Genomic DNA, 13,231 nt, shown 5'->3' with positions numbered 1-13,231 from the left:
AAATCTTCAATCTTTAACCGAGCGGCAAAAGGAGGCCAATGCAATCTTCGAACAAAAAAAAAATCCTAATCAATTGTAAAACTTAACATTTTTTGCAAATTTATCTTTATCTTTACTTTTGCTAGCCGCGATTGCCTCTGATTTTCGCACCTTTAAATTTCTTGTTATATATATTCAAAAGGTATATTATAGTCCGTTCAATTCCAATGAAAGTACCATACAACATAAAAAAAATGAAAATGCTAATCAACGGCCTTGGTTATCGTTTACATCTTTCTAGAGGGTCGCACAAGGCATGATTCATGTGGTCCTTGATTACCGTTTGCATGTTTTAGTCAACAAATCTTCATCTACTAACTAATCGGTTTATTAAATGAGCATGCATTGCAAAATACAATTCTTGTTTACTGAACAGCTCATCGATTTTCACAAATCTTACTTACGACTTTTGATCATATGGTAAATCGTCCAGTTCTTTGGCCAGCAAAGAACAATGATTCTTTACCTTAAACACCCCCATCAAAGAGAGTACTGCGCGCGCGCGCCTAATAATTGTTGTATTATCTCAAGGTACTGATACAACGCAAACGGACAAACAGAAATATAGAAGCTAAGTTCTCAAATACGAGAACAGTCTTGCTAACGCACAACCTTCCGTGAAAACAAAGGACTTCTCTCTAAATATGTATTCTGATTAAGGATGAAGTAGCTTTTTGTTATCCAATCTAGAAACTTATTCGTGAAGTGTAAACAAACAAAAAAAGAGAGAGAGATAAAATATCTAGCTAATTCATATCACAAGATAGCTGCAAATTCGAAATTTCTATCTTTAAAAAATGGAATTTGTAAATTAAGGTCCAGTTTGTTTCGCACAAAATGATCGATTTTAGAAAAATATTATCTAGATTATTCATTTTTGTGAAATAAATACACCTTCAGTAAACAACACTAATTCTAAAATCTAGTTTGGATCGGATCGAATATAGTCCGACCCATATTGATCCATTTAATCCGTTTTGATCAATTTTTAAACCGTACAAATTTTATGACTCATACCCGACCCGACTCATACCGACCCAACCCATACCCGACCCGTATTATTTAAATACTTATATATTTAACCAAATCATGAAATATTATATTCCAACTCCATCAAGATGTTCATTCCATAATGCTATAAGAGCGTTGTGTCCCTCCAATCTCCTGGATGTTAATATTTCGATCCTTCGCCTTCAGGTTCATTGCTTACAGCGCTCAAGTCTCACTTTAGATTTTGATACTATTTCATTCGAATTCAAACATAGTGAACTAAAAAGGTGCGATCAAATTCAATTTGTTCATCCATTTCGCTCCCATTTCAACGGGGAAGCAGATGGGAGTAACGACGGAGACAATAAAGAATAACACGTACCTTTTCCAACTAATAGCGTGTGTAATTAAACATGGGCAGTTGGCAATCAGTATGTCCAAATCACGTATACGGAAGCAAATCTAAAATGGGAGACCTATGAAATATGTAACTAAGTTCGGCGAAAATTAGCCCAAAACCGCCAAGTGAAATTACAGCGGCAAAGTACATGTTGGTAGTGAGCGCTACACGATCAGAGTTCATCATCGGCCACACCCACTACAAATCGCCCGGCGGGCATACCCTGCATTTCCGGCAAAAAAAAGGAGAGATGAGCTAATCTCCGGCCCTCGAAAAAATTTGAAAAAACACATATTCGACGGCCGGCCGGCCGGCAGCGGCGGCGGGAGGCTATAGCGGGTGGCAGCGGTGGGCAGGCGGTTTACAAGTGAATAAATGTGGTCTTGCGAAGCTATAAATCACGAGTCGAAAATGGGTTTGGTTAAAACCCATATTTGAATGGGCTTTATAAGCCAAAACCCATATTTGATTCATTTTTTAAATTTGTTGAACCCCATATTTGATCCAAATGAGTAAAAATGGGTCAAAGTCCCATATTGACACCTCTAGTCACCGACGACCCTCGCTAGCCATGAAATGTCACGCCTTGGTCCCACTTGTCAAAGTTTGTCAAAGTTAAGAACAAGTGCCACACATATATAGTATTTTACCTCACCACACTCATCCTAGAAACCTGTCCAAGATTACAGGCTAGTCAAGAGCTTATACCTGGTTCGTCACTTGATATTATTTGCTTTGGGGCAAAACCCACACAATTTTTTTTTTATGGGCTTCGCCTAGAAAAGGCCTCGTTGTAAGTTAAGGACAAGTGTCACACATATATAGCATTTCACTTCACCACACCCAAGCGATGTGGGATTTGGTTTATTCCCGCCTCCATCGTCGTCGTAGAAGCCTGTCATGAGCCGTTGCTTGTCTAGGCTCTTTAGCCCCAGCGACCACTCCCCGCCCTCGTCAAACCAAGTCGATACACAAAACCCAAGGGGCGACAACCGCCGTGGCCTCGCCAATGGCATTCGGCAAGGGTCTTCGCGATTGTGGTCCCGCTAGCCATGCCCATATCTAGCAAGAGCCGTTGTGCCATCTCCCGCGTTGTCAAGGCCGCGAAGCCTTTGACCGCGGGCCAGGGCGCGACGACCTTCACCAGATCCGGGCATGGCCAGCTGGGCCGTGAAGACCCTCGCCAGCAACCGGCGATGTAATTAAGAAATTTATTAGCATATGTTCATTTGTGAATGAAACCGACACCTTACGTGTGTCTGCATTGTGATTGCCAAGGCAATAACTATTGCAAAGCGGCACGTCCGGTTAAGATGTGATGTGGTAAAGTAGCTACTTAAAGATAGAATTATGTCAATCGATTATGTAAAGTCAGAAGTGATTTTAGCCAATCCTCTAACTATTCATCGAGGAGAATGGGACTAGCCAGTTGAAGAAAATCAACGGAGATGGTAACCCAACCTATGTGATTGGTGATCCCATGAATTAGGTTCATATGGGTAATAACAAGCCATTTGTTGATCTTATGATGCACTATTAAAAAGTTTGTCCCTCCTAAAGTGAGAATAGTGCAAAGCTGCAAGGAAAAAGAGATGAGCTAAGTTCTTAATGAATCCCATAGTCATTATTGGTGGTATATTAAGCTATAGAATACACTTGATGGAATCACCTATATAAGTGTGGAGTGGAGCCGCTCCTATGAGATTTTTCTCTAGAGCATTTATGAATAAACCAAGTACGCGCATGGCCTATTACCGCGTTGAATAGCAGATCTTATGGGAGTGTAATGTGATTGGTGAAAATCATAATTCACAAAAAGGAATTGTTGGTTCGGAGAAGTTTAAAAGTTACCAATGATTTCGTGAATTATATTTCATTCTTTCTAGGGCTAGTTCATAGCCTAATCAGTACTAGTTCCAATGCATTACGTTCTAATAACCCAATATTATTCTATTTTTTATTTTTCAAAACTTTTTGAAATATCTGGGGGATTGTTGGATATTTCAATAGTTTTGAAATATTCTTTTACAATGTTTTCGATAAAATTATGACGGCAATCATTATTTTCAACTGTCGTAGAATGGTTTTTCTAATGGTTAGTTTACTAAAGGTCTTGTAACGGTTTCTAACGGTTAGTTTTCTAATCATTTACTAACGGTTTTGTGACAGTTTTCTTAACGGCTCTTTTTTAATGGCTATTTCTTAATGGCTCTATTGTTTGAATATAAGAGTTACAAATCATAATTCAGAAGCGATCTCTCTGCATTACAAGCATTCTTTCTTTCTTTTTCTTTGCTGGGTTATACACATAACGTTGTTCATGTTCCTTCTAATATTCAGTGCATAATATAGAAGAACGTCTGCTGTAACTTGGGAGGATAGCCGATAGAAGCCTTACGCACCAAGTTTCATACTCCGATATGCAAAATTATCCTTAAAGACAGTGCTCGCATGCCTCAAACAATTGATCTTACTTTTCTCGGCTTTTCCAACACATTTCCTATGATTATTGTTTTTATATTATCTAACATTTTTCCAACAAAGCTTGCACACCGGCTTGTAGACCTTGTACTCGTCGAAGATGTTGCCCTCGATACCGTGGAGGGTGAACATCATGTCATCATCGTTGAACTCAACCTTCCCTTTGAACGTCCCAGATTTCCCATCTACACGATTGCGCCGGCGAAACGAAGGAGAAGGTTCAAATTAGGCGATATCTATAGGGTCATCAATTGAGTTTCAGCTAGAGAGACCAAAATTGGGTGAATTATCAACGGTGTAATTCCAAATCTTGATAGCTCCATGCTGATCCCGGTCACCCTTATGAACTTTGACTCATTGGATGTTCTTGGAGGTGGCGGTGGACAATTGGTGGGCTTCGCTCCTCCAGACCTCGAAGAATTTGTCTGCTGGTGATTGCAGTTCGACTTCAGCTTCCAGCTTTGCATGCAATTGAGCTGTTGTGGGGGAAAAGTGTCAAAAAAGTCATAAACCTATTGCATTAGTGCTAATTCAGTCCTAAACTTTTTTTTATGCAAATTCAGTCCTAAACCTTTTATTAGTGCCAATTCAGTCCTAAACCTTTTATAATAGTGTCAATTTAGTCCTAAAAATTTTACGGTTATGCCAATTGAGTCAATTCAGTCAATTTTGATTGGAAATCACCGACACGGTTGGCGCTAACGTAGATTTTTTTAAATATTTTTTTGATATTTTAAATAATTTTTAAAAATAATTTTGAAAAAAACCAAAAAATTACTAAAAATATTATTTAAAATATTAAAATAATATTAAAAATATTCAAGTTAGCGCTAGCCGTGCCATGTAGGAAAATCGATGTCCACGTCAGCGATTTTCGATTAAAATTGGCCGGATTAACTCAATTGGTATAAATATAAAATATTTAGGACTGAATTGGCAACAATACAGAAGGTTTAAGACTAAATTAGTACCAATAAAAAGTTTAGGACTTAATTGGCACCAATGCAAAAGGTTTAGGACTGAATTGAAACCAAAAAAAGGTTTATGACTGAATTGGCACTAACGCAATAGGTTTAGGACTTTTTTGACACTTCTTCCATTGTTGTCACAATGATTTGAGACACCAAAAGTTCTACAAGTTCGTCGCACCACTGGCTTGAGAAAAACAAAGGGGTACGAGTTGTTGCTCCTTACGTAGACTTTTGGCTTTCATTTGGGTCTATACTTTAGGTCCCACATCATGATTCACGTGGTCCTTGGTATTTTCATTAATTAATCATTATCAACCAGGAAATTTTTTTTATGGCCAATTGCATTATGAAATGTAGTTTAGTTAGATCAATAAAAAGATATGCTTCCAAGAATTCGCTAGGCCTCTTAAATTTGCAATAAAACATATGCTAACGCGATGCTTTCTTGGAGGTGGAAACTTCAAGAAATAGCTAGAATGGAAACATAGCATATGCTCTTAATTTGAAAAAAAAAAGGGAGATGGATAAAAAAAGTTCAATGATCTTGCCGTTATACAAAACCAACTAATTTGTCAATAAAGTAGCCAATCCATCTAATATCTTTTAAATTTTATTTGATCCAAAGAAAATGCACAAAAGTCATCCAAACAAAAAGCGTACCTATAATTGATAATCTTAGTTGTGCAAGTTAATAATAAATCATCGCAAGAAAAGTACTTCGAATTATTGATTCATCGTATGAGATAGCTTAAAATCAATAGTTTATTACCTAATGGCATGTTTCATTATTCAAAATGTGCAAAAATTATCAAATGCATATTGCCCCATGCTCGGGTGCAAAAAGGCGCGCGATTAATCATATTATTGCAACTTTTATGCAGTATACCAAGGTAAAATATAATTGTCGAAGGAGTTATCTTTAGCCTAAAATAACCTGAAAAGTCATAAAAAAAATAAACAAATCTATCGTAACATTTCAAACATGATGGGTGTTACATTAGCTAAGATATCAGAATATTAGAAGACAATATAGCAAAATGTTGTTACAGCTAAAGTTCTTATAAACCATGGATTTTTGTTAAGGTCACTGTTGGTGTAAAAAACAAGTTACGATTTCACCTCAATTGTTGACGAGTGAACAAATTTGTCACTTTACTATCTTCATACAGATGTGTCGTGCATTTCATAGTGTTTGCATAAAAGTTCTTTATACTTACAGTCTAACCTAATAATGATCTTTCAACTTTTAAAAAACAATTAAATAACTCAAATAATGAATATATGACACGCTTTCCACTATATTAATCACCTCTTATCCATCAATTCACCCTCTTGAATGCTACTACAGGTACATGCAGACCCAAATTTGCCCAAAGCACACGAGATATCACCGTGGACACAATGGATCTTTCGATATTCCTATATGTAAGTTTCTATTGCATTACTTTTCATTTAATTCAACCTTTTGGCAATTACACTGGATACAACATAAGCAAATGTGACCATAAATGTCCATGGCCGTGTAGGGTTTCATGCACCCTGGGAAGAAACATGGGCATCGGCGTCTTTGGTCGTTTCTGTGAAGAAGTCCATGTACTTCCGAGGCACTGGGTCGCTCTCTTTCAGCTTTTCCTACTATACAGTCGACTTGGCCACGCTCCCATTTTCATTCGGGATCAGCTTGCAAGTCGGCACAATACGCCCTGAGCTCGTCCTAAATGCCGCACCGCATTCGATGCCATGCAGCGTCGCCGACATGGTCTCGTTGTCGAACTCCACCTTCTCTTTGAACACCCCAGCTTTTCCCTTCTGTACAAGTAGCTAATCCCTGAATCTCATTGTTCCGGTGCTCGCGTGAATAAATGCTTGTGTGCATGAGATAATTTAGAAGTTTTGACTTTCGAAAATCTCTCATTTAGATCCTTTAGAGAGAACTTCGATGATCCAAATCAGAACTTTAAAGAAGCATTTACGTACCAACAGTATAATTCCAGATCTTGATAGAGCCATACCTACCTTCATGCACTTTAATCCCTTGTGCTAGCAATATTAAGATATTTATTTGATTATGCATATCTCTCGAGATTATGCATACATCTCCTTTGATAGTGCATATCTGAATTGATTATATTTGGTATTATGTTTATCATACTATTTTAAATAGTTTCTCAATAAAGCCTAAAAATAGGCTCGTGTATTATTTATTAATACACATTGAAATATACATCATTTCTCAAATCTCACTATTTATTAATACACATTGAAATATACATAATTTTCTCAAATCGGTTTTCCGCATTATTTTTAAATTGGTATCATAGCCTTCTCTCACCTGATGCACTAGAGAAATGTGGCTTTTTCTTTCGATGCCAATTGCACATGCCGCATCGCTTAGGCCGCTTGATGCTACGACGTCAGCCGTATAGGCCACTTGATGTTACGACCCAACCGTATAGGTCACGTCCCTAAGTTGCTGTTTCGCAAGCCAGCCGTATCGGTTGCTTACTATTCTTCCTCCAATTCTTAACCTTTTGCGCGGCGTTTAGAGAAGCCAACAATACCATCAAATAGAAGTTTCACCACAAACAGCCGCCAACGCCGCCTTATCCATCTCAGCCGCTGGAGACTTTGCAGACTTGTATACAAACTCAAGTTGACTTTTATGCACTTTGAGTTTTGAGGGGACCTTAGAGATATTTGGCATTTTCTATAGGGTATTTTGATATGTTAAAGATAATTATGATATTTTTATTGATTATCCGTGTATTATACATATATCTCTCTTTGATTATGCATGTCTTGATTAAGATATTATCATAGAAGAGTTATCTAATTAATAGACTGATGCATTCTTCATATATATATATATATATATATATATATATATATATATGCGTGTGTGCGCATGCACACACAACGAAATATACAGAAATTCAATAATTCTCTCTTTTATATTATTATTCTCAACTTGATATCTGAGCATTCTATGCGTCTCGCTCCTCCGAATCTTGCAGAATTTTAAGCCCGCGATTTCAGATCCACTTCAACCTTCAGTTTTCCGCGCAACTCCGTTGATTTCTACAAACTCATTGAACTGAAACTTCTCTTTTTTCACGACAGCCACACGAATCTTCTTCGGACAATGACTTAACTTATAATCAGTACTAAGTCGTAGGCTTAGCTTTATCAAACAAGGTTATAAATTATATTTAGAAAAGAAATAAGGAAGGGGCTCGTTTCAGTAATTGCATTTGCTACATTAATGCTAACTAAGTATAATTGGCGGTGACTTGTCAGTCCCAATGATCAGATTTTCCTTTTAAGTATCAAATTGGAGTTGTCGGCTGGGCAAGCAAACATAACTGTCGAATGAGTAATCGCGTGATTCATGCCATTTTCACTGCTTTTTATCGAAAAAGTTAAGGTACGCATTAAATTAATGTTGTGAAAATCTTCACGACGGACGCTGTAACCATTAGTTGGGAGACATTGAACGGTGCTCTGAAAATGAAGGGTGTCCGCATATTTTCAAAGTGTTGTTGGGGTTAGGTCTGTGATTGAATCCGCATATGTTTGGTAAAAATGGAACAGGAGATGTTTGAAAAGGTATCTTACAGTGTCTAGGATTGGATCGGGAGGGTTTCCTAACTAGAAATGATGGCCTTTGAAAAAGTGTTTGCTGACTAGAACAGTGACTAAGAGTGCACAGGAACAAGACATTATTGAGGACTAGCCCTGTTTCTTCCCCCGTTCTACCAAAAGAGATCTTGTACTTTTGGATTATGTATAATCATGTTTTTTTTTTAAATCATATCCGCGTACTTTTGACTTGTCCAATCAAGTCATTATACGTTTTCAAACCAAGTTTATCTGACAACGATCTAGCCAAATCCAACTGACATGACCCATGAAGTGCAATGTGGATTGAATTTTCTATGTTGAACATCTGTGTGACCGTCTACATGTCCAAACAAGTCATTAGAGGTTTTTCCTGTTATGACGTTGTTCAATATAGATAAATTTTCCCACGTTGGTGTCCAAAGTGGATCCAACAAGCAGGTCGAGCATCCTCAACGGCCGCGAGTTGGGGCTCGAGCATCAAGGGCTGCCATGGTCGCAAGCCAACGTCTCCAAGTCAGGCTCCAAGTCTGAGGGGTTTTTTTCTTTTCCTTTTGGGTGGGAGAGAGGGTGGTAAAATTTTGACCATATCAGCTTTCTTTCTTTTCTTTTTCAAAAAACATGATTGAAATTATTGAAAAATTAAGACTTAAACAAAATACCCAATGATAAGGTATCTAAACAAAGTAAATTCCAGAGAGTTTGGGGATGGATTATCCAAGAAAATGATAAGGAATTCATTCTACAGGCCTTAGCTACCCAATTGGCTACAAGATTCGCGGACCGAACACAATGGGCTCTTATGAAAATATCACCTTAGCCCATCAAGAATTTGGCTTCATCTGTGATGGTACTAGTATCCTAGGAAGCACCGAAACTCTTCCGGAACTTCCATGTCGTGTCCGACACTCTCCGACATGCGACCGGCACGTGTTCGGCGCTCCAGACACACTAGCGACATGCGAGTCCAAGATCCCGACATGCCATTTCGACAAATACGATGTCAATTTTAAGCATTTTTAATAAATTAGGGATCAAAATGTAAATTTATCAAAAATATATACACTTAAGTTATATACCCATAATTGGACCCAAAAAAAAAAAGTTATATACCCATAGAGAAAAAAAAAAAAAAACCTAATTGTGAATCATCTCTTTCTTCGGCCGAGGCCCCTCCGTGGCTTCGACCATGGGCAACGCCTCCGTCTGAATCGCTGATGATGCAAAGTACGATTTGACAAATTCTTGGAGAGTTCTGCGAGATGCAATTGCGTTTTCAAAGAACTACTAAAAGCCTTAGGCACAAAAGAGGCCCGAAATTGCCGTGGGCTTTGAGCATTTCCAAAGAAGCAACAGTGGCTTGCACGGTGGAGAGGGGGAGAACGTAGTCGTCGGTATGTAAGTCGGAGCAATTGCGTTTTATTTTTTTCTTCTTTTTTTTTTTGGGGGGCCTTGGTCAGCCACGGGCAAGGCCAACCCTCACCAGTGCCAGATTGGGCGAGGGCTGGCCTCGCCCAAGCAGCCGTTGGCCTCTCCTGCGGTCGACGAGGACACCCTCCAGTGGCCATTTCCTTTACGAAAAGAAAAGGAAAAAATATTCAGAATATGTAGCGACGAAAATACCATTGGTCTAGGCTCTTCTTTGAAAATAAAAAGAGCACTTCGGACCCTTATTTGAAACAACCTAGCCTTTACTTTCTAAAAGATACATGACAATAAATACAATACTAGCAACCTTCGATTTTGGCCCAATCTACTAAAGAATTCAAAGTGGAAAAGGCCTTTTTTACTGTCCCTCCTTTGGTGATGTGTGCATTTTGTGGAAAGGGAACCATATTTGCATTGACACAATATATGCTACGTTTTCTTTTTCTTTTTTTTTTGGTTTTCGATCAGAAATATATGCTACGTTTAGCATCCTGTATATAAGTGTTTGGTGTCCTCTTCGACTTGGATATTTCCAAATATAGATATTTCCCGGATAAAGTGATTCCACCTAGGAGGTGGGATAAAGCCCCAATAGTATTTTAATAAAGGATAAGCTCCAGAATCGGGTCTCTAGAGAACTAAATCCAATGAACGGCACACTTCTCTCTCCGCTTAAGGTTTTAATTTGTCGTCTATTTCATTTTTATCTCAAACGTAATTGTATCTCGTGACACCGAACCGTGGTTAGGTGGTACAGATCAAACTTCATATCCAGGCATTACCTAAATAAGGTATTAGATACTTCATATCCAGAGATTTAGACATTTCCCATCTAATCCTATCCGACGAGATATCCCGAACAAGCATATTCTCCATGAATAGCGGTCCTTAAATCAAGTGAACCTTGCATTGGTATAAATCAAACTTCATATCCAGGCATTACCTAAATAAGGTATTAGATGCTTCATATCCAGAGATTTAGACATTTCCCATCCAATCCTATCCGACGAGTTATCCCGAACAAGCATATTCTCCATGAATAGCGGTCCTTAAATCAAGTGAACCTTGCATATGTATTCTCCTAGTTTTTTCCAATCATGGATGCATATGCATCCTCGAAAAAGGCAATGCACAACCTATGAAACGAATGCCAGCTTACCTGGACAAGATGTAATGAACCAAATCAGCACAAAAGGGATGTTATACCACCAAATCTTTTGACATGGCACTTGAGAACCAACAGAGCATGAAGTTCTTTTATCATTTTGAACCTTTTGATGAAGTACACACACTGACTTCATCAAGCATGGTAAAAGGATAAGAACTAGAAACACTTGCCCTCCAACCATAGATAATAGAGCTAGCCACACGGAGAAAATCTGAATCACAAGCTTACAAATTATTCAACAAGGAAAGCTGGTGATTCAAATCTACTAGTTACTGCAAATTAACTCACACTCCTGCATATGCTATTGAGATTTCAGGGATTATGGACAAGGTAATTGTCCACCTCTTTGGCCATGGTGATCAAGAAGTCAAGCTGAGGGTGAGGATCAGGAACTTGTTCGTTCATCTTCTCATATTCGACGCTCCACTTCACAAAGTTGCTCTGCCCCTCCGAGGCCAGCTGAATGGTGGCTTTGTAGCTCGAAAAGTACTTGGTGACCTCTCCGCCGATGATGTCGAATGTGATCGATTTGTTCGCCTCGTCTATAGCATCTATCTTGTCTTTGGCGACGACAGAATCGCCTGCTTATACATTCCATCCAAAGCATAAGTTTGAAGAAGAATATTACTAGCTAGGTCAGCAGATTTCATATAGCAAGACATGGAGATAAAGAAGCTATAGGTTTTGCAGATAGTCATCAATTTAAGGAAAAGAATCATCCGAACACTTAAAGTGAGAACAACTGGATACAATTCGGCCCGTAGAATGATCGATTTCGCAGGCATGCTTACCAAGGAAGTAAGTCCAAAGCCTCACGGAGCCAACGCTCTTACCATCACCTTCAATGACTTCGATGCTGCGCAACTTGTCGGGACTGATTTTGGGCATCAAGTAGGTCTTGTTCTTGTAAGCATCGAACAATATCTCTGGCGGGGACTGGATCTGTGCTTGCTTTTCGAGCTTACGCATCTTGGCCATGCTCGTCACAAACCCTAGAAATAAGAGAAACCCGCACCAAGAGCAGAAACCCAAAAACAAAGAGCAAACTGCTTTGGGCGAGTGATTTGATAAAGTTGTGTTGCCTTTAAATAGACATTGTGGCACTAAAAGAACGGGGTAAATTACCCAAAAGAGGAATTGGATTCTCTCTCTCTCTCCCCCTCGGGTGTGTTCACTATCATGGTGGCCGCAATAAATTACCCAAAAGAGGAAGAAAGATGGTGATGAAGCGCCTTTCTTGATAAAGAAAAAGAAGAACAAGATGATGATGATGATGATGATGATGGAGCGTGTTTCTTGATAAAGGAAAGGAAGGACAAGAACAGGGAAGAAAGTTGATGGCCCTGACAAAAAATTCAGATACAAAACAAAAAGGAAGTGATGCTCCGTGCATCCATACAAGTATTATTCCCTTCATGTTCATCATGTAGATTCCATATGTGACCTAGGTGATGCCGCGCTTGGACAGGTCTAAGAGCAAGTGTAGAATCTACAAGCGCAGATCCCCGCCATAGATGAGCCAAGCTAATTCACGAAGTACTCGAGCTTCAGTCTTCATCTAATCTGTATGAACTCGTCGGTTATGGATCTCGTACCTGATTTTACCGGTGCACACTTGACTATAGTAGTTTGAATATGTAATGGAGCAAGCCAAATCACATAATAGGCGTAGGTCGTACTATATATATGCCGGGTTATTCATGGCTTGAGATGTTCTAGTTTTGAACTGGTAATCATGCTAGAGAAATCACATATGGAGCACACCTGATTTAGCATCTTAAACATTCTTTAAGTAGGATTTGCAGCAAAGAGTCTACGACCCCATATAAAGTCAAGATGGTATCACAGGCGAAAGGCTCTGTTAACTTCGTGGTTTGGTCCACTTGGAAGAACAATCTGTTCGACGCTCGCCCGCTTGAGGTTGATAATTTCTCCCATGTTATTCAATTTGATGTGCCTTTTAGGCTCTTTGACAAGGCGTACGTAAGCCTTGCATGAAATTGCGACAATGTTGTTTCACGTGTCATTGTTACCGGGTTTGGAATTAAGCAACCATCGGGGGCGATTCGGTGATCCAAAAGATCTCTAAATGTCAAGTACCATTCCATTTTTGAAGCATTTTCTTTCGGGATTAAG

The 13,231-nt window shown here is 38.9% G+C and overlaps 1 protein-coding gene across 1 annotated transcript; it reads right to left on the bottom strand.

Annotated features, from left to right (window-relative positions):
- Positions 1 to 11,159: 11,159 nt before the first annotated feature.
- Positions 11,160 to 12,222, bottom strand: LOC115739931 (MLP-like protein 423). The gene is made up of 2 exons (XM_030673248.2): positions 11,887 to 12,222; positions 11,160 to 11,676 (listed from the first exon to the last, which is right to left on the bottom strand). The coding sequence occupies exons 1-2, from the start codon at positions 12,071 to 12,073 to the stop codon at positions 11,408 to 11,410; spliced, it is 456 nt and encodes a 151-aa protein (XP_030529108.1). The 5' UTR covers positions 12,074 to 12,222; the 3' UTR covers positions 11,160 to 11,407.
- Positions 12,223 to 13,231: the final 1,009 nt, after the last annotated feature.

The sequence above is a fragment of the Rhodamnia argentea genome, chromosome 5, assembly GCF_020921035.1.
Source record: "Rhodamnia argentea isolate NSW1041297 chromosome 5, ASM2092103v1, whole genome shotgun sequence".
Taxonomy (NCBI): domain Eukaryota; kingdom Viridiplantae; phylum Streptophyta; class Magnoliopsida; order Myrtales; family Myrtaceae; genus Rhodamnia; species Rhodamnia argentea.
This window is presented reverse-complemented; position numbering and strand designations above follow the sequence as displayed.

What these genes read in the sequence shown, in the direction of transcription:
- LOC115739931 (XM_030673248.2), bottom strand. Translation starts at nt 12,073, where the DNA reads ATGGCCAAGATGCGTAAGCTCGAAAAGCAAGCACAGATCCAGTCCCCG. An exon ending in GCTTTGGACTTACTTCCTTG is followed by an intron (nt 11,677 to 11,886) that starts GTAAGCATGCCT and finishes ATGTATAAGCAG; the next exon opens with GCGATTCTGTCGTCGCCAAA.